This window comes from Cervus elaphus, chromosome 6 (genome assembly GCF_910594005.1).
Source record: "Cervus elaphus chromosome 6, mCerEla1.1, whole genome shotgun sequence".
In the NCBI taxonomy this organism is placed as follows: Eukaryota; Metazoa; Chordata; class Mammalia; order Artiodactyla; family Cervidae; genus Cervus; species Cervus elaphus.
The window spans coordinates 30,627,103-30,649,169 of NC_057820.1; the positions used below are offsets into that span (position 1 = coordinate 30,627,103).

The window sequence follows — 22,067 nt, forward strand, 5'->3', positions numbered from 1 at the left end:
GATGGAGAAATCAAAAGCTTACAGACAGTATAAGTTAAGAAAATGTAGCAACACCACACCAGCTTTACAACAAATGTTAAAGGGACTTCTATAGACAGGAAACACAAGAGTAGGAAAAGACCTACAAAATCAAACTCAAAACAATTAAAACAATGCCAGTAGGAACACATATATCAATACCTATTTTTAATGTAAATGGATAAAACGCTTCAACCAAAAGACAAACACTGGCTGAATGCATACAAAAGCAAGATCTATATAGATACTGTTTACAATAGATCTACTTCACACCTAGAGACACATACAGACTGAAAGTGAGAGGATGGAAAAAGATATTCCATTCAAATAGAAATCAAAAGAAAGCTGGAGTAGCAATTCTCATATCAGACAAAATAAACCTTAAAATAAAGAATATTGTAAGAGATGAAGGACACTACATTATGATCAAGGGATTAATCCAAGAAGAAGGCATGACAATTGTAACTATTTATGCACCCAACATAGGAGAACCTCAATACATAAGGCAAACACTAACAGACATAAAAGAGGAAATTGATAGCAACACAATAATAGTAAGGGACTTTAACACCCTACTTACACCAATGGTCAGATCATCAAGCCATAAAATTAATAAGGAAACACAAGCTTAAAATGACACATTAGGCCAGATGGAGCTAATTGGTATCTTCATGACATTACATCCAAATGCAGAATACACTTTCTTCTCAAGTGCATTCTCCAGGACAGACCCCAACATGAGTCACAAATAAACCCTCAATAAACTTAAGATAATTGAAATTATATGAAGCATTTTTCTGATCACAACACTATGAGTCTAGATATCAATTACAGGGGAAAAAATACTGTAAAAAAAAAAACCCCACAAAAACATTAAGATTAAACAATACATTTATAAATAATGAACAGGCTACTGAAGAATTAAATAGGGAAACAAAAGTATTCCTAGAAGCAAATGACAATGAAAATATGAAGACCCAAGACCTATGGGATGCACCAAAAGCAGTTCTAAGAGGGAGTATACAGCAATACAATCCTACCTCAAGAAACAAAAAAACAGTTGAATAGACAGCCTAACTTTACACCTGAAATAACTTGAAAAAGAACAGAAAACCCCACAGTTAGTAGAAGGAAAGAAATGATAAGATCGGAGCAGAAATAAATGAAGGAAACAATAGTAAAGATTAGTAAAACTAAGATCTGATACTTTGAGAATATAAGCAAAGTTTACAAACCATTAACCAGAATCATCAAGCAAAAAAGAAGAATCAAATCAACATAATTAGAAATGTAAAAGACTAAGTTACAACAGACAACATGGAAATAAGAAGGGTCACAAGAGACTATTTTGAGCAACTATATGCCAATAAAATGACAACCTGGGAGAAATGGAGGCAAAAATATGCAATGGGGAAAAGATAGTCTCTTTAATAAGCATCCTGGAAAAAATGAAATTAGAACACTTCTTAACATCATAAACAAAGATAAATTCAAAATAGATTAAAGTCATAAATATAAGACCAGAAACTATAAAACTCTTAGAGGAAAACATAGGCAGAACACTCCATAACATAAATTACAGTAATGTCCTCTATGACCCACCTCCCAGAGTAATGGAAATAAAAACAAAAATAAACAAGAGGGACTTAATTAAGCTGAAAGCTTTTCATGGCAAAGGAAACTATAAACAAGGAGAAAACAATACCTTGGGAGAATGGAAGAAAATAATAGCAAATGAAACAACTGAAAAGGATTAATTTCCAACATATACAAGCAGCTCATGCAATCAAGGCCAGAAAAACAAACAACCCAATCAAAAAGTGGGCAAAAGACCTAAACAAACATTTCTCCAAAGAAGACGTATAGATGGCTAATAAACACATGAAAATAAGCTCAACATCGCTTGTTACTATATACATGCAAATCAAAACTACAATGAAATATCACCTCACACTGGTCAGAATGGACATCATCAAAAAAAATCTACATACAGTAAATGCTAGTGAGGTTGTGGAGAAAAGAGAACCCTCTTGAACTATTGGTGGGAATGTAAATTGATACAGCCACTATGAAAGAACAGTATGGAGATTCCTTAGAAAACTAAGACTAAAATTACCATATGACCCAACAATCCAACTACTGGGCATGTATCCTGAGAAAACTTTAATTGAAAAAAACATATATACCCCAGTGTTCACTGCAGCACTATTTACAGTAACTCGGACATGGAAGTAATCTACATATCCATTGATGGATGAATAGAAAAAAAAGCTGTGGCACATATATACAATGGAATATTACTCAGCCGCAAAGAGGAACACATTTGAGTCAGTGCTAAAGATGTGGATGGACCTAGAGCCTATTATACAGCTGGAAGTAAGTCAGAAAGAGAAAAACAAATACTGCATATTCACAAATGCATATTTGGAATCTAGAAAGATGGTACTGATGAACTTATTTTCAGGGCTGCAGTGGAGATGCAGACATAGAGAACAGATTTATGAACACTGCGGGGAGGGAAGGGAAGGAGACGGTGGGAAAGAGTAGCATAGAAACATATACATTCCATACGTGAAATAGATAGCCAGTGGGACTTTCCTGTATGATTCAGGGAACTCAGACTGGGGCTCTATGACAACCTAGAAGGGTGGGGTGTGGTGGGGGTTGGGAGGGAGGCCCAAGAGGGAAGGGACTTAAGTATACCTATGGCTGATTCATGTTGATATGTGGCAGAAACCAACACAATATTGTAAAGCAATTATCCTTCAATTAAAAATAAATAAAAATTTTATTTATTTATTTATAAATATAAAATATTTATAAATATAAATACATATAAAATTTATTTATAAAAATAAATAAATGAGATTCAACAGAAGTATGATGATGAATGATAGGTCCAGATTTCTTTAGCGCATTTCTGGAAAATGGGATTTTTAAATGTTCAGTTCTGTTTCTTTCCCAGGCTTCCATTCCACTAAAGACCTTTGATCTGCTTGTCACTAAGCCAGCTGCTGCTCTTGCCGTCTATTGCTGAACACCCATAAAAACGCCCTTTGTATTTAGATCTCTCATTCTCTGTGTGTTAAAGGCCAGTTTTACCCTGTCAAATTCCTGTGTCCTAATAACTCAAGTTACTCAACTTCTTAGTTTCATTCTCTCTTTTCTCCATGATTTGATTGTGCATTAGGCATTTGTATAATCTGGGACAAAGATGACTTCCTCAAAAGATGTCTTGAGAAAAAATCTGAAGCTAATCCATGGCTGTCCCATCACCTATGCATTCGCAAACAACTGGGAAAAGATTGAACAGTTCCAAAGCAGACCAGATGACATCGTGATAGACACTTATCCCAAATCAGGTGAGTTCTGTGACCTGACAAATGCAGGTCTAACGTCAACTTTTGTTTCCTGAAAATCAGCTTCTGTACAAAATTGTTAATATCCTAAATAAAATTAGTACAATAGTACTCCTAACAGTCAGCCTAGCCACCTACCCTGATTATATGAAAATAGACATTTGGGGCAAAGAAGGGGAAATTCTACAGAATTAATTTTCTAAGAGACTATATTAAGATGGCAGGCTTCCAACAGGGACCTTCCCCCACATTCAGGTGAAGGTTAAAAAATGTTCTTTTGCCACAGGTACAACTTGGATCAGTGAAATTGTGGACATGGTTCTACATGATGGGGATATTGAAAAATGTAAGCGAGATGTTATAACTGCTAAAGTTCCAATGTTGGAACTGGCTCTTCCTGGACTAAGGACTTCAGGTAATTTTAAATGACCTAGGAATTATAATTTTATAGTCACATATTAGTAACGTATTAGTTACTGTATCTGTGATTTCCATTCAAGAAAAATGGAGTGTATTTGGTAACATGAAATAGAAGCATGCAAGTAGAACAGTAACCAAGGCATACAGAGAAACTGTAGTTTAGTCCATCACATGATGGTCAAGATATAATAACCAAAGATAAAAGAATTTTGTTATGGAAAATGACTAGAAATCTCACTGATGAAAAAGTTTCTTATCTTTTACTAAGTTCTGTTTTATAAAATTTATCAGATTAAATTTTCAATTTAGAATATTGCTGTAATTAAATAAATGTGTGTGTATGCTCTGTCTCTTCAGGCATGTCTGACTCTTTGTGACCCCACGGACTGTAGCCCACCAGGCTCCTCTGTCCAGGGGATTCTCCAGGCAAGAATACTGTAGTGGGTTGCCATGACCTCCTCCAGGGGATCTTTCTGACCCAGGGGTTGAACCCACATTTCTTGGATCTCCTGCATTGCAGGTGGATTCTTTTACTGCTGATCCACTGAGGAAGCTCAAACTAAATAAGTACCAATGCTTTTTAAAATACAAAATTCATTTTTAATAAATTTGGCAGTATATGAGTATCCTATATTTTATTGGCAGCCCTATAAGGCTGTTTATAATTTCTCCTATCTAGCCTGGCATTGTATTCCTAAAGCAGCTTAAGTTCTTTTTTCTTAATCACTGGATGTCTTGGTGGCCAACTGTAGTGTAAAACCTAACAGTTTGGTTTTGTATTTTTCTTTTTCATAATCCAAGTGCCTGACATATGCTTTGATTGCCAATGAAGCATCAATTTCAAAGAGGCATCTATTTTTAAAAAGGTGATCTCTAATAAATCTTGTTTTTTTCCTTCCTGTGGTTTAAATTTCTGCTTTTATGTTTAAAATTCACCATTAAAGAGTGAGCACTTAAAACCCTAGGCCTCCCACCCCAGAATAAAATAAAAGCAGAACCCGGGGCCCACTCACTCTCTCTCCACCAATGACCTTGCTGTGTGGCACCAGGTGTGCTATATAATTTCCAGGTCCTGTAAGTAACAAAACTTTATTTTTTAAATAAATAAATTTGGTACATTAATTTCTTAACTTAGATCCTTGCTGTAATCAAATAAAGAAGTATCATTTCTTAAACTATAAAATTTATTTTTAATATGATTCATTTTTTCATTGCACAAATATTTATTGAGTGTTTCCAAAGAATTATGTACTAATCTATGGGCTAGATATAAAACAATAAGTAAACTGGATTTCCTGTCCCCAATGAGCTTAAAATAATACTGTGACTTTAAATAAGTAAGTAAACTAACAATATATGAATACTATTAGTTTAACATATCCAGAGTAGGGCTCTATGAAGGGGAACATGAGATTTTACTTTAGACTGGATATTTAGTGATCTTAGCTCTGAATGGAGACCTAAAACTTTGTACACAGCTAGAGAAGACATATTTCAGGAAGATGAAGGAGTAGATATGGTGGCCTAGATGCAGAAAAGAGCTGGGTGGTAGTCTGGGGACTAAAAAAAAAAATCACCGCCACCAGAAATCAGCAACAATGAAAGACTTAAAAAGTGAGATTTAAAACAATTGAAGACTAGACAGGGACAGATCATGTAGGGCTCATGATTCTTAGGAATTTTCAGTGAACTAAGAATCAGCAGACTAGGGTATCCTTTAGGCAAGTGAGAAGGGTTCAAAAGCAAAGACTGGCTCTCGAATGCTGCTAGAAACATGGGATAAGAAGACACTATTATGGTGGTGAATGTATCTATCAGTGTAAAGAGAAGAATTTAGATTCTCTCCCCCACTAGAACTCATTACTTCTACAGTTAGACAAGGATCAACTGAAAAGGTATTGTTCCTCTGTGTGGTTGTCTGAAGTCAGCAAGGAAATGATAAAGCTTGCAACTCAAGGATCATTCTGGGACAAGGAACCCAAATGAGTGCAGAATGAGTTGAGATTCCAGAACCATAGAAAAAGATTAAATGAAAAAGTGATAGAATCAAAGTAATAAGGGACAGGGGAATCAGATAACTGATGAGAGACAAGGGTAGGGTGGGGAGCCAGTCTGTGAAGCATCACCAGAGAGGGAGTAGGTGAGATCCAGCAGGTGAAGAAGAGTCAACTCGCACTCAGATTTATTCTGGAGCCTGAATGTGCATACTTGAGATGTCATTACATATTCCCAACATTCGTATTTATGTGTGTAGGAGGATTCTTTAAGGGACCTTGCATGGCAAAATAATCACAAGACAGTAAAGGCTGAGAAATCTTTCGGTGAAGTTAGGAGACAGAATGAAGCAAGAGTTTCATTTAGTATATACACAGTGTGTGTGTATACACACACACACACACACACACACACACATATATATATATACATATGACTCATAAAGGAGATAATGAAAATGCAGATATAACAGCTGATGCTCTACAAAGATATCATCTATACTATCAATACAATAGCTGTTGCAAAGCAAAAGTCAGTATGAGGTATGATGAAACTCCAAATTGCTAAGGTTGGTATTATTACTCCTCATTTTGGAGGTGAAGAAAGTGAAGCCTTGAAACTCTGGGATACTTTCAGATGCTTTATGATGAATAAGTGAGAAAGTTAGGATTTGAACCCAAAGAGGCTAACAGAGAACCCAAGTCCTTGTTCATTAGAAAATACTGGCTCTTAGAATCCACGTTAATGAGGCTTGTGATTTGTTAAAAATTTAGCAACATTATATACTGCTCAAAAGTATTTCAAAAGGTTGGTTGAGAAATTCAGAAAATGCAGGCTCATTGGAGACTGTAGTACCTATGTAACCAAACTAAATTTCCTCAGGTTTAGAACAACTGGAGAAGAATCCATCACCCCGGGTTGTGAAAACACATCTGCCAATTGATCTCATTCCTAAATCTTTCTGGGAAAACAACTGCAAGGTATACTCTAAACAGCAAGTCAGTTTTTAACATGACTTTTAACTCTTTCTCACTCACATAGTAAAGTAATTGCTCAAATGTGTTGTTCACCTGTTACCATAAGAAGTAAGCTATATAAGAAAGTGTTTAAATTTTTAAAAACACAGTATGTTTTAGCCTAACATGCATACTCAAATTTTCCAAAATTATGTAGGAACAGAATCCTTATCTCAGCACAATATTGCTACTACTATTTCCCAGCTGTCCTCAATAGTCTCACCTTCTCTGAAAACTCAACATAAAGTTGTCGATTCTTATTTGTTTGGTAAAATTCTTCAGTGAGACACCTGAGCCTGGGTATTTGCTTTTGGGAAACTTTTAAATTGGAAACTTTTTTTTTTTCAATATTGTGAAGCTATTCAGATTATCTATCTGGCATTTACTAGCTTGTCGCATGTTGGAATCTAAGTTGTTAAATTCTAAGTTGTCGAATTTTGTAATGAAAAGTTGTTTGGAGCAGGAGCCGCATGCCTGGCTGTCCAGGCGCCTGCAGGAGCTCACAGTGCACCGGGGCTGGGATTGGCTGGGCAGAACACGCAGGCGTGGAGACCACAGACAAAGCACCTGCTTGCTCCTGGGCTGCCACGCTCTCAGGCTCTGCCTTGGAGGAGCAAGGAGGCTCAGAAAGATCAAGTGGATTGCTCAAGGTGACACACCAGTGTCACATCGCAGTGCTTGGCTCAGAGCTCAAGTATTTCTGAGAGTTGACCCCCTCCTGGCCATGCACTCTTGATTTCATGGAGATTTTCGACCATGTTGTTAAACTTGGGATAAATGGTTTGACTCCAGTGCCACAGGACTCAGAATGAGCATCTTGTGAAAGGCTGAGGTGGCATCTCCTCTACGAAGAAGGACAAGCTTGGTCTCTGCTGCCACAGTGGAGAGAAGTTAATTAAAGTAGCTCATTTTCAAATGAAGCCAAGTGGACAGAAAAGACCAAGCCCTGAGCCTTTAGAGTGGGAGCACTGACTCCAAGACCCGAGACTACCAGAAAACTAACCCTAGGGAGTATCAAATAGTTAGAACTCACACAAAGGAAACCACTTGAATACAAGACCCAGCATCACCCATCCACCAGTAGCACCCTGTGCAGGACACCTCATTTAAAACAACAAAGAAAACAAAATTACAAACCCAGTCATCAGCAGACAGGATTACCACCTCACTCAGCCTTGCCCATCAGAGGATAAACAAACAAACAAAAACTCAGCACAAATTACTCCCTATACTAAGCTTACACAAACCACTGGACCAACCTTAAGAGGGCAGAAACCGAAAGGAAGAAAGAATTCAACCTTGAAGCCTGGGAAAAGGAGACCTCAAACACAGCAAGTTAAAACAAAATATGAAAAGGCAGAGAAATACTACACAAATGAAGGAACAAACTAGAAACCAGAAGCCAAAAAAAAGAAGAAGAAGAAGAAGAGGAAATAGGCAATAGGAAAGAGAATTCAGAATAATGATAATAAACATGATCCAAAACCTTGTAAGCAAAATGGAGGAAATGCAAGAATCAATTAACAAAGACCTAGAAGAATTAAAGGATAAACATACAAACAACACAATTACTGAAATTAAAAATACTCTAGAAGGATTCAATAGCAGAATATCTGAAGCAGAAGAAGGAATCAGTGAGCTGGAGACAAAATGGTGGAAATAACTTCTGAAGAGCAGAATAAAGTAGAAGGAATAAAAAGAACTGAGGATAGTCTCAGAGACCTCTGGGACAATATCAAACACACCAACATTCGAAATATAAGTGTCCCAGAAGAAGAAGAGAAAAAGAAAGGATATGAGAAAATGTTTGAAGAGATTATAGTTGAAAATGTCCCCAACATGGAAAAGGAAATAGTCAATCAAGTTCAACAGGTACAAAGAGTCTCATACAGGATAAACCCAAGGAGAAACATGCCAAGACACATACTAATCAAACTAACAAAGACTAAACACAGAGAAAGAAAAAGATAGTGCTAAGTCGTGTCTGACTCTTGAGATCCCATGAACAGTAGCCTGCCAGGCTCCTCTGTCCATGTAATTCTTCAGGCAAGAATACTAGAGTGGGTTGCCATTTCCTTCCCCAGGGGGACTTCCTGACCCAGGAATTGAACTCAAGTCTCCCACATTGCAGGCAGATGCTTTACCAACTGAGCTATGACACAAACACACACAAAAAAGAATATCAAAAGCAGCAAGGGAAAAAGAACAAGTAACATACAAAGGAAACCCCAAACACTTAACAGCTGATCTTTTATCAGAAACTCTTCAGACCAGAAGGGAATGGCAGGATATATTCAAAGAACTGAAAGGGAAAAGTCTACAACCAAGATTAATGTACCCAGCAAGGATCTCATTCAAAATTGATGGAGGAATAAAAAGCTTTTCAGACAAGCAAAAGTTAAAAGAGAATTCACTACCACCAAACCAGCTTTATAATAAATGTTAAAGGGACATATGTAGTCAAGAAATACAAAAGAAGAAAAACGATCTACAAAATCGACCCTAAACAATTAAGAAAATGGCAATAGGAACATATATATCAATAATTACTTTAAATGTAAATGGATTAAATGCTCCAACCAAAAGACACAGACTGGCTGAATGGATACAAAAACAAGACCCATATATATGCTGTCTATAAGAAACCCACTTCAGACTTTGAGACACATATAGACTGAAAGTAAGAGGATGGAAAAATATATTCCATGCAAATGGGAAGCAAAAAGCAGCTGGAGTAGCAATCCACATGTCAGATGAAATAGACCTTAAAATAAAGAAGATTGCAAGAGGTAAGGGAGGACACTGCATAATGATCAAGGGATCAATCCAAGAGGAAGACATAATGATCATAAATACCTATGCACCCAACAAAGGAGCACCTCAATACATAAGACAAACACTAGCAGACAAAAAAGGATAAATTGACAGTAGCACAGTAATAGTAGGATACTTTAACACTGCATTCACACCAGTGGACAAATCACCAAAACAGAAAACTAATAAGGAAACACAAGTCTTAAATAACACATTAGACAAGATGGATCTCATTGATACCTTCAGGACATTCCATCCAAATGCAGAAGAATACAACTTCTTCTCTAGTGCACATGGAACATTCTCCAGGATAGACCACATCTTGGGCCACAAATCAAACCTCAGTAAATTTAAGAAAGTTGAAATTGTATCAAGCATCTTCTCTGACCACAATGCTATCAGACTAGATATCAATTACAAGAAAAAAAAAAAAAAAACTGTAAAAAGCACAAACACATGGAGATTAAACAACATGTTTCTAAATAATCAACAGGTTACTAAAGAAATCAAAAGGGAAATTAAAAAATTTCTAGAAACGAATGACAATGAAAATACAACAACTCAAAACCTATGGGATGCAACAAAAGCAATTCTAAGAGGGATGTTTATAGTAATACAATTGTACCTCAAGAAACAAAAAAAAAAACACTGAATAAAAATCTAACTTTGCACCTAAAACAACTGGAAAAAGAAGATGAAGAACAACAACAAAAATTAGTAGAAGGAAAGAAATCATGAGGATCAGAGCAGAAATAAGTGAAAAAGACAAAAAACAATAGTAAAGATTAATAAAACCAAAAGCTAAAAAAATAAAAACCTAAAAGCTGATTCTTTGAGAAGATAAACAAAATTGACAAAACTTTAGCCAGACTCATCAAGACAAAAAGAGAGAAGAATCAAACCAACAAAATTAGAAATTAAAAAGGAGAGGTTTCAACAGACAATGCAGAAATACAAAGGATTATAAAAGACTATTATGAACAACTATATGGCAATAAAATAGATAACCTGGAAGAAATGGACAGTTTCTTAGAAAAGTTCAATCTTCCAAGACTGAACCAGGAAGAAACAGAAGTATGAACAACCCAATTACAAGCACTGAATTTGAAGCTGTGATTAAAAAAAAAAAAAATTCAAAAAACAAAAGCTCAGGACCAGATGGCATCACAAGAGAGTTCTATCGAACATTTAGAGCAGAGCTAATGCCTATCCTTTTAAAATTCTTTCAGAAAATTGCAGAGAAATGAACACTTCCAAACTCTTCCTACAAGGCCACCATCACCTTGATACCAAATCCAGACAAAGACAACACAAAAAGGAAAATTACAGGCCAATATCACTGATGAACATAGATGTAAAACTTCTCAACAAAATTTTAGCAAACACAATTCAGCAACTTATCAAAAAGCTCATACACCATGATCAAATTGTGTTTATTCCAGGGATGCAAGGATTCTTCTATATATGCAAATCAATCAATGTGATATACCATATTAACAAACTGAAAGATAAAAATCATAATACAATCTCAATAGATGCAGAAAAAGCCTTTGACAAAATTCAGCACCCATGTATGATTAAAACTCTTCAAGAAATGGGCATAGAAGGAAACAATCTCAACAAATAAAGGCCATATATGATAAGCCTACAGCAAACATTATTCTCAATGGTGAAAAACTGAAAGCATTCCCCCTAAGATCAGAAATAAGACAAGGGTGTTCACTTTTGCCACTATTATTCAACATAGTTCTGGAAGTCCTAGCGACAGCAATCAGAGAAGAAAAATAAATAAAAGGAATCCAGATCAGAAAAGAAGTAAAGCTCTCACTGTTTGCAGATGACATGATACTGTACATAGACAACACTAAAGACAGTATCAGAAAATTACTAGAGCTAATCAGTGAATTTAACAGTGTTGCAGGATACAAAATCAATGCACAGAAATCACTTGCATTTCCATATACTAACAATGAAAAACCAGAAAGAGAAATTAAGGAATCAATCCCATTCACCATTGCAACAAAAAGAATTAAATATCTTGGAATAAACTTACCTAAGGAGACAAAAGAACTGTACACAGAAAATTATAAGACACTAATGAAAGAAATCAAAGATGACATAAACAGATGGAAGGATATTCCCTGTTTCTGGGTAAGAAGAATCAATATTGTGAAAATGACTATACTACCAAATACAGCCTACAGATTCAATGCAATTCCTATCAAATTACCAATGGAATTTTTCACAGAACAAGAACAAAAAATTTCACAATTCATATGCAAACACAAAAGACCCTGAATAGCCAAAGCAGTCTTGAGAAAGAAAAATGGAGGTGGAGGACTCAACCTTCCTGACTTCAGATTATATTGCAAAGCTACAGTCATCAAGACAGTATGGTACTGTCACAAAAACGGAAGTATAGACCAATGGAATAAGATAGAAAGCCCAGAAATAAACCCATGCACCCATGGGTACCTTATTTTTGACAAAGAAGGCAAGAATATACAATGGGGCAAAGACAGGCTCTCCAGTAAATGGTGCTGGGAAAACTAGACAGGTACATGTAAAAGAATGCAATTAGAATACTTCCTAATACCATACACAAAGCTAAACTCAAAATGGATTAAAGACCTAAAAATGTAAGACCAGAAACTATAAAACTCTTAGAGGAAAACAGGCAGAACACTTGATGATGTAAATCAAAGCAGATCCTCTATGACCCACCTCCTAGAGTATTGGAAATAAAAATAAAATAAACAAATGGGACCTGATTAAACTTAAAAGCTTTTGCACAGCAAAGGAAACTATAAGCAAGGTGAAAGATAACCCTCAGAGCTGGAGAAAATAATAGCAAATGAAAAAACTAACAAAGGATTAATTTCCAAAATATATAAGCAGCTCATACAACTCAATACCAGAAAAGCACACAACCCAATCAAAAAGTGGGAAAAAGACCTAAACAGAAATTTCTCCAAAGAAGACATACAGATGGCTAACAAACTCATGAAAGGATGCTCAATAACACTCATTATTAGATAAATACAAATCAAAACTATAATGAGATATCACTTCACACTGGTCAGAAAGGCCATCATCAAGAAGTCTACAAACAATAAATGCTGGAGAAAGTGTGGAGAAAAGGGAATGCTCTTGCACTGTGGTGAGAATGTAAATTGATACAGCCACTATGGAAGACGGTATGGAGATTCCTTAAAAAAACTAGGGATAAAACCACCATATGACCCAGCCGTCCTGCTCCTAGGCATATACCCTGAGAAAACCAAAATTGAAAGAGACCCATGTATCTCATTGGTCATTGCAGCACTATTCACAATAGCTAAAACATGGAAGCAACCTAGATGTCCATCAACAGATGAATGGGTAAAGAAATTGTGGTACATATACACAATGGAACATTATTACTCAGCCATAAAAAGTCAGTTCTAATGAGTTGGATGAACCTAGAAGCTATTATACAGAGTGAAGTAAGTCAAAAAGAGAAAGATAAATATCATATTCTAACACATATATACTGAATCTAGAAAAATGGTACTGAAGAGTTTATTTACAGGACAACAATGGAGGAACAGACATAGAGAACAGACTTATGGACATTGGGGAGAGGAGAGGAGAGGGTGAAATGTATGGAAAGAGTAACATGGAAACTTACATCACCATATATAAAATAGATAGCCAATGGGAATTTGTTGCGTGGCTCAGGAAACTCAAACAGGGGCTCTGTGTCAAACTGGAGGGGTGGGGTGGGTAAGGAGGGAGGTTCAAAAGGGAGGGGATGTATGTATACCTATGGCTGATTCTGGAGAAGGAAATGGCAACCCACTCCAGTATCCTTGCCTGGAAAATCTCATGGATAGAGGAGCCTAGTGGGCTGCAGTCCTTGGGGTTGCAAAGAGTCGGGCACGACTGAGTGACTAACACTTACTTACGGCTGACTCATGTTGAGGTTTGACAGAAAACAACAAAATTATGTAAAGAAATTATCCTTCAATAAAAAGTAAATTAAAAAAAAGAAAAATTGTTAAAAATACTCCCTCATTCCTTAACAGACTTTATTTTCTACAGTAATTTTATTTTTAAAGAATTTTAGATTGATAGCAAAATTGAAAGGAAGTTAGAGATTTTCCACATATCTCTTGTACCTGCATATCCAAAGACTTCTTATTATCAGTAACTTATGTCCTCTCTATTTTGTCAGTCTTGGTAGATATTTATCAATTTTGTTGATTTTTTTAAAGAAAGATCCAACTTTTTCTTTTCTATTAATTTTCTTAATATTTTGCTGTTTTTAATTTCATGGATTTCAAATCTGTTGTTTTACATGCCTACTGTATGTTACTTTTTTTAAAAAATAAAATATCATGCATTTGATTTTCTTCATCCTCCCCTTACAGATCATTTATCTGGCTCGAAATGCCAAGGATGTTGCTGTCTCATTTTACCACTTTGACTTAATGAATAATTTGCAGCCTCTTCCTGGAACCTGGGGAGAATATCTAGAGAAATTCTTGACTGGAAATGGTAGGATGGCCTTAGCTAAAAATTAATGTCATTAAAAAATATTTTTAATAATATTAACCATTACAAGTATGAATTTCCCTTTCAAAACACTCACTTCTTTTCCCAAATCAGTAACAAGTATATTAAAAAATCATTTCAAATTAAATCAAATACATTTAATATTTTGCTATGACATTCAATATATAACCTGGTATTAAACATCAGCTTAATGAAAATATTCTCAAACCTCTTTTCAGTCACTAAAATCCATTCTAAGTTCCTACTCACAACAGAAATTTATTTGCCCAAATCATTAGTTAGATCTTTTATACATACATTTACAGTAGTTAGATAAATAAGTGATATGAGTACTTCATAAAAGAATAGTTTTCTTCTGCATGTGGCCAAGTGTAACCTATTGGAGGTCAATGTATTTCCATTTGAAATGTTTCTTTTGTAATTAATATATTTAAAAATCTGAAATTTGTGCATCCATAAGTAGCTGATTATATATACTTGTTCACATAGACTTTATAGTTTCAGTTCCTTTATTACTAAATTCCACAAAATATTTGTATAATTTGACTTATTTTTCACAAACAAATCTTTAATTTGATAAATGTTTATGGAAATAAGCTGTTTTTCCGGTTTTAGTGGCCTATGGTTCCTGGTTTAATCATGTTAAAAGTTGGTGGAAGAAAAAGGAAGAACACCCAATACTTTTCTTATTCTATGAAGATATGAAAGAGGTAAAATGGTAGAAATACACTGTAGATAATTCCTCAACTACATCCTGGAGCAAAAGGATTAATAGTTTTTTCAATTAATCTATGGAGTTCAAATGATATAACTGCTTTGCCTATTTTCCATGTCTGTTTACCCAGATCTTGCTAAGATCTTCAATGAATCTGTGAAATCAGTGACATTTTTATCCTCTTATCCTTTTTAATCATTGTGTTTCTCTTTAGCACCTTTCTTTTCAAATTTGTCTCCTTCATTTAATGGGTTATCATTCTGTTTGTCATGGTTTTCCTGTGAATCTCTATCATTTAGTCATCTTTTTTTTAAACTCTTTATTATGGATTGATGATCATATCTACGCCCACTGTTGCCAAGACTATGTGCTAATTACCCACCAAAAACTCCATTTTAACTTCTAACCTGAATTCAGATCCTTGTTTTTCTAAAAATGACCCTCAAATTTAACATGCTGAAAATTAAACTCATCTTGCTTCTCTCTCTCTCCAATAGGTAATCCTTTTCTTTTATCCTGTCTTTTGGTTAATGATGTTTGGTTGTTCATTCAGTGTTGAAAGTTTGAAAGTAAATTGTCCTCATTGACTTTCATGCAGTGAATATGGTTCCATTTTCTCCTGAACATCCCATTGGTTCACATGCCTTACCTATTATATCTTAAGTGTGCTCCTCTCTTTTACATTCTTCCTATTAGTTCAGGTATTCATAAAGATTTTTCTAGTCTCCCACATGAACTAGTATTAGCCTAAAGACTATTGCAAAGTTCCAGGCCTATCCTCAGGCTATTTTATTTCATTAGGAAATACACACATGCACACACACACACACACGTGGAAACCAAGCTTATCTAGTTGTAAAAGCCTGAACATGCAAATAAGGATATCTTGTAGAATTTCAGATTCTTGATGGAAGGCATCTCTATCTTTCTTGTAACTGCATCCACAGTACTTACACCTACCACATATATAGGTGCTCATGGCCACTTATTGTATGCATAAGTGATTGCTTGAATGAATGAATGAGCAGTGATTACAAACATGTGTGTGTGTGTGTGTGTGTGTGTGTGTTAGTTGCTTAGTCGTGTCCAACTCTCTGCAACCCCATAGCCTGTAGGCCACCAGGCCGCTCTGTCCACGGGATTCTCCAGGCAAGAACACTGGAGTGGGTGGCCATTTCCTTCTCCAAAAAGAACTATAGAAAGAAAGAAAGTGAAGTCGCTTAGTCGTGTCTGACACTTTGCAATCCCATGGACTGTAGCCTACCAACCATGGAATTTTCCAGGCAAGAGTACTGGAGTGGGTTGCCATTTCCTTCTCCTTACAAACATCTGAGTAACATCAATAAAGAACCTGCCTGCAATGCGGGAGACTCTGGTTTAGTCCTTGGATTGGGAAGTTCCCCTGGAGAAGGGAATGGCAACCCACCCCGGTATTCTTGCCTGGAAAATTGCATGGACAGAGGGGACTGGTGGGCTACAGTCCATGGGGTCACAAAGAGTTGGACAGGACTGAGTGAGGAACACTTTCACTTTTTTTGTTTTGATCCTATTCAGCACAGAAACCTTACCTTATGTAAACTCTCTCTTGTTGCATGTATTTCTGAGAAACTCTGGGCATTTCTCATGTCTTATCAGTGAGTCCTTTTCTACTCTGCCCAGGCTCCCACTCTCTATCACACTTACTTGTAGCTCATAGAGAATCTGTGACCTAAACATTACCATTGCCACTTTATGACAATTTGCTGGCAACACAATAGACAACTGTAAAATTAGAGTGGTTTTAGGAAACCGCTTTTAAAAAGTGATGCTCTCCGTTGAGTGTTTGGTTAATCAGAATTAAGTTATAAGTTCTTCATAAGACAGAAAACTGTCCTTCTGTGCCAACTATTTCTTTTTACTTTCTGGAGACCAAAGTAAAACTTATTCACTTTATGAAGAAAGCAAATTTAACTTCTGGATGTAGTTCTTTTTCTCCATAGGATAAACAAAATAATACATTTCCTAGGCTGAGCTGGTATCCAAATTCTGAGTCAGACATCACGCTGCTCCCCACATGACATGCTTGGGTCAAATATTTCTCTCCTTATTCATTGAAAATGCCTTTTTCAGATCAATTTATGCATATTGATTTACAGTCTGGCCTAATCAGTTCTATAAGAATATCCTGATATTTTGAATCCCACTCAGACTTACTATACATTGAACTTATTAGAAAATATTTTTTCCTATCACAGTTATATTTTAGACAATGTTATAGAAATGGTTTTCATATAAAAATAATGATAGGACAAAATTATAAGTATAGATCAAGAATAAAATTCAGAGAGAAGCCTAGTAATTTACATCAGGTTTATGAATGCATCAATTCTCAAACTCTCAATCAATGAGGTGAAAAAGAAGTAGAAGCCAGCACTCTCTGCTTTAACTTCTACTTGTCTATAAATTAGCATCATCACTGATACTTTGGCAGTGGCCAAATTATTCTTCAAACACTATAAATAAGTAACAGAAATTGCTCTATATTTGTTTGCCTGTCCATATGTTTCTTCTGTTTTCACTACTAACTTTTCTCTTAGTCTTTTCTGCACTATCATTATTTCTGACATTTAAGTCATGTTAACCCCTGGTACCCCATTAATAGCTGTCTCAGTGTTGTCTTATCAAGATCTGATACATAAAATATTGTCAGAACTTCCATTATAGGAAACTCTTTACCAAAACATACACATGCAAACACATTCAATGCACACACACACACACACACACTCAACACACACTCAACACACACAGAGTTAATAAGACACATTATTGAAGAGTTGTGCCTCTACTACATAACAGATACAATCCAAATCCTTCAGCAGGACATCCAATGATGTTCTAAATTTTATCCCAATTCATCTTTCCTGCCTCATAGCTTCTCTCACTCCTATGAACAACTCAACCCTAACTCCAACCACTTTTCTTTTTTCTCACTTTAACACAGTGAGTTGATGCTTCCAAGAGTTATATTTTCTTTACTGGAAATTTATTCTCCAACTGCTCAGGAGACTGAATCTTGGTAAACTCTGACACATCTTTCTAAATTAAGCTTGGATATTAATCCCTTCAAAATCTTTCTAGACATATCTATATAGATTTTTGCTTAGCTCCCTAAAAAGTTACAGATGTTAAGTTAATGCCATTAGAATTTGAGAAATTATTTATTTCTCAGATTTTTTTTCTTCTTATTCTCAATGACTAATGAGTAATTTGGGTATTGCTATCTTTACATCTTCACTGGAATTTATTTTTAATAATTTACATACAAGCAAGATTTCATCAGTGTTTATAACTTTAAAAAATATCTGCAGTTTCCCCTGAATTTATTATAGTATTTTTATTAAATATTATTATTATAAACAAGAAACCAATTTGGAGGAGTAACAGAAAAATAAAGTCGGAATAAAGATACTGGGTCCCTAAAACATTCAGTTTTCAAATTTAACTGCAAATTGAGCTTAAAATTTTTGCTACAATCTGTTTTACTAAATGCTATTAATAATTTTGTTAAAGTTTATTATTATTGTACTTTGAATGAAAAATGAGACTTAGAATAAGCAAATATTTCCACTCTACCTTTACTAAACATAAATTATTGATCTTTTTTCATTTTCATGATTTTTTTCACACTATTTTAATGATTTATTGTTTACTATTTTCTTGGGTGTATCTCTACCCTGTTGATAGAATCCAAAGCAAGAAATCAAGAAGGTTGTTCGATTTCTAGAGAAAAACCTGGATGATGAGATCTTGGATAAGATAATCCATCACACATCATTTGAAATGATGAAGGACAACCCTCTAGTGAATTATACACATCTGCCAAGTGAAGTGATGGACCACAGCAAGTCCTCATTTATGCGCAAAGGTTACTATTTTCTGAGTTTATTTTTCCTTTTTGCTTTCTTATGAATTGCTCTGACATGAGGGTTAGCTTTGTAATCTCTACCAAGTTACTTAGGCAGTTTGGGGCTCAATTTTTTCATCTGTAAAATAAGGACACTAAAAATACCTACCATAAAAGTTGCTGAGTTAGATTAGAAATTATCAAAGAAAATAATGCATGTAGACCTGTTATTGGAATACCTTGAGTACCTAATAATCTTTCTCCCTTTCTTTATGACCCTGCAAAAAGGGAGTGGTTTTGTCACTTCTGATGTGAGTCATTTTGTATTTTTTTATTCTTATAACTTAAATCTTTGTTTAAATTGGCACAGGCCTCCTCCTTCTTCCCAGTAATAAATTAATGTCAGTCAGTGTAGTACCATCTCTATAGACTCATTTTCATTAGAAAGCAGTGGTCATTTTGTTAGGAAGGATCCACAAAGAGAAAGGACATGTGGGAAGTTTTTGTTCCCTAAAAATACTATCTGAATTATGTTAATGGTAAACCTGGAATCTAAAGTTAACTTAAGATAACAATAGAGAAATATGACATTCACTGTCAAAATACGGCTCTATTTCAATTAAGTCAAGTACTATAAACTGTGGGTTATCATATGTGGTTTGGGTCAAAAATGTGTTATTATCTTAAATGTGAGAGTTTATCCACCTAGTCATGTCACGCTATCTTTTCAATATTCTTTACTGAATTGGAGAGAAAGATATAATTTCAGTTGGTGTGCCTGAAAGTAAACATAACCTGGGAATATATTGTATATACGAACATGTGGATTAAGACCCTCAATTGTGAAAGTATTATATGATTACAGATTTTTCTAACACATTTTTCTCTATACCTTAGTGTACACCTAGTGTTTTCAAATTAAGTTGTTGTTTTTTTTTAATTTTCAAAACACTACTTAAAAATTAAGCTCTAGTATAAGAGGTCAAGGATAATTTTTCATTGTAAATGGTGTATTACAAGTTTGATCAAAGAAAACTGATACAGCACAGCACACAACAACACACACACATGTTTTCCTGGTGGAAGAAACAGAGACAAAAAAAAAAAAAAAAAAAAAACACCAAAAACCTTATTAATTAAACAAGGCAAATTTTTGTTATACCAGATCATTGAATATAACTTCCAAGAGAGCTTTTTCCTCAGTCATGAAAATTGATGCCATTGGATGATATCTCATTAGGGTATAGAAATAACCTCAGTATCTGGATTCCACAGTTTCTACAACTTCAAAGGAAGAGAGTACATAAGAAAGACACTCTTTCCACCCCCCTGGGAGTAGTGAAGGACACAACTTTTGTGGTCAGATTGCTCTGGGGTTTATCCAGTCTGTGCCATTCCCTGAATCTTTGACGTTGCATACACTAATAAATCTGCCAAAGTTCTGGTTACATCACTGATAAAATGGAGAAAAGAATAACATCTGAAGCACAAGCTTTGGGGGAGGATTTTCATAGAAGATATGTAAGCTTGCATTGTATTTTTTTCTGACCAAAAATTATATACACAAAAGTCGGAAGTCATATTATCTTGCAGTTTAGTATGTTCTTATCTAATATAACATCTATTCATTTATTTATTCATGCATTCAATAACACTTAAAAGATATCTTTTATTTGTTAGTTAATATTTAAGAAAAGGTCTTCATGAACAACTATATGCAGATCATATTCTCTAGAATGTAAATAACACATATATGCTCAAGAAGCTCATATTGTAATGCAAGAGAATGAATATTGGAAAATTCTCAAAAGTGAAGTATGAATAAAGGGCTAAGAACAGTTTTGAAGGATTCCACTCTGGATAATCAAGGTCATAGTTTGGTCACACAATATTAATGATGATAGGGAGATGATAAAGTCCAATGTTTCTGCTTATGTCCCAAACTGCAACAAAACAGAAAATCTTCGGATTTGGCCAGAATTTATTTTATCAAAAATTTTTTATGCTTCCTCACTCTTGTGAAGCAAATGTGTTTGTGTATATAATATTTATACTCAAAATAGATTATAGAAGATTATTAGAATGCTTTATATATGACTCTTTATTGTTTAAATCTACACTTCCTCTTTTCAATGACAACTTTAGAGGTGTACTATCCCAAATATGAACTACCTTCACATACATTCCAAAGAACTATCAACATCTGGTGAAAATAGAATAAAGTGTAGTAACCAGGGAAACAATCTTGTGTATGGGGATGTCTCTTGTTAAAAATGATTTAAAATCTTCATGAAGCCATCATGGTTTAATAAGACTTGCAATTCAATATGACTGTATTTATTCATTTTTAAATTTTACTTATTTTTGGTTGCACTGGGTCTTCATTGCTGCACATGGGTTTTCTCCAGTTTTGGCAACTGGGGGCTACTCTCTAGCTGCGCAGTACAGGCTTCTCTTTGTGGTGGCTCCTTTTGTGCAGATGAGAGGCTCTAGGGCATGTGGGCTCAGTAGCTGTGGCATCCAGGCTCAGTAGTTGCAGCTCATGGGCTCTAGAGCATGAACTCAGGTGGCTTAGTTGCCCCATGGCATGTGGGATCTTCCTGGATGAGGGACAGAACCCATGTCCCCTTAATTGGCAGGCAGATTCTTAACGACTAGACCACCAGGGAAGTTCAATTTAATGTTAAATAAATTGGAAAAGTAATGTTTTCCTCCAAACACATCAGCAGTACATTAAAAATATATTTCTCAAGTAAATAGTTTTAAGCATCCAAGAATAAAAGATTAAATGGAAATATATATCCCAACAGTTTCACTTCTATAAAAATTGTTCAGTGATTCTATATGTTTGATTTTAATGCTATTCTTCTCCTCTAAAATTAAAATAAGATGTATCTAGTGAGTTCAGGGAACACAAGAATCATCCAAATAATCTAACATCCTCATTTATTATTTCTGGGAAATTATATTTATCAACTTTCTGTTTCACAGTTTGATTGTACTCATGACCAGTTCTTTGTACAGTTTCCAAAAGCAACTCATGAAATACTATAAAATATTCCCTGATCATTGATTCAGTGACCAGTGGTAACCCCATCATCTGGGACAATTAGAAACACTAAAATAATCTCTTCAGGAAATTATTGTACAGCTGCAAATTTAGACAAGAAAACGAACCCTTTTTATAATGTTTCTTTAAACCAGAGTCTGTTTAATTATGAACATGTCAAAGTGTTTGTCACTCAATTGTGTCCAACTCTTTGTGACTCCATGGACTGTAGTCCACC

The 22,067-nt window shown here is 35.0% G+C and overlaps 1 protein-coding gene across 5 annotated transcripts in view; it reads left to right on the forward strand.

Moving 5' to 3' along the window:
* Positions 1–22,067, forward strand: part of SULT1B1 (sulfotransferase family 1B member 1) — a 35,086-nt gene that overhangs the window by 11,399 nt on the left and 1,620 nt on the right. For 3 of the 5 annotated variants that reach the window (XM_043906562.1, XM_043906563.1, XM_043906565.1), the window contains exons 2-7: positions 3,209–3,380; positions 3,664–3,792; positions 6,675–6,772; positions 14,035–14,161; positions 14,795–14,889; positions 18,621–18,801. In XM_043906562.1, coding sequence (XP_043762497.1) covers positions 3,233–3,380; positions 3,664–3,792; positions 6,675–6,772; positions 14,035–14,161; positions 14,795–14,889; positions 18,621–18,801 — 778 coding nt within the window. In that variant the 5' untranslated portion in view covers positions 3,209–3,232. Of the gene's footprint in view, positions 1–3,079; positions 3,381–3,663; positions 3,793–6,674; positions 6,773–14,034; positions 14,162–14,794; positions 14,890–18,620; positions 18,802–22,067 lie in introns of those variants that run through there. The other 2 variants (XM_043906566.1, XM_043906561.1) reach the window with 2 other exon arrangements.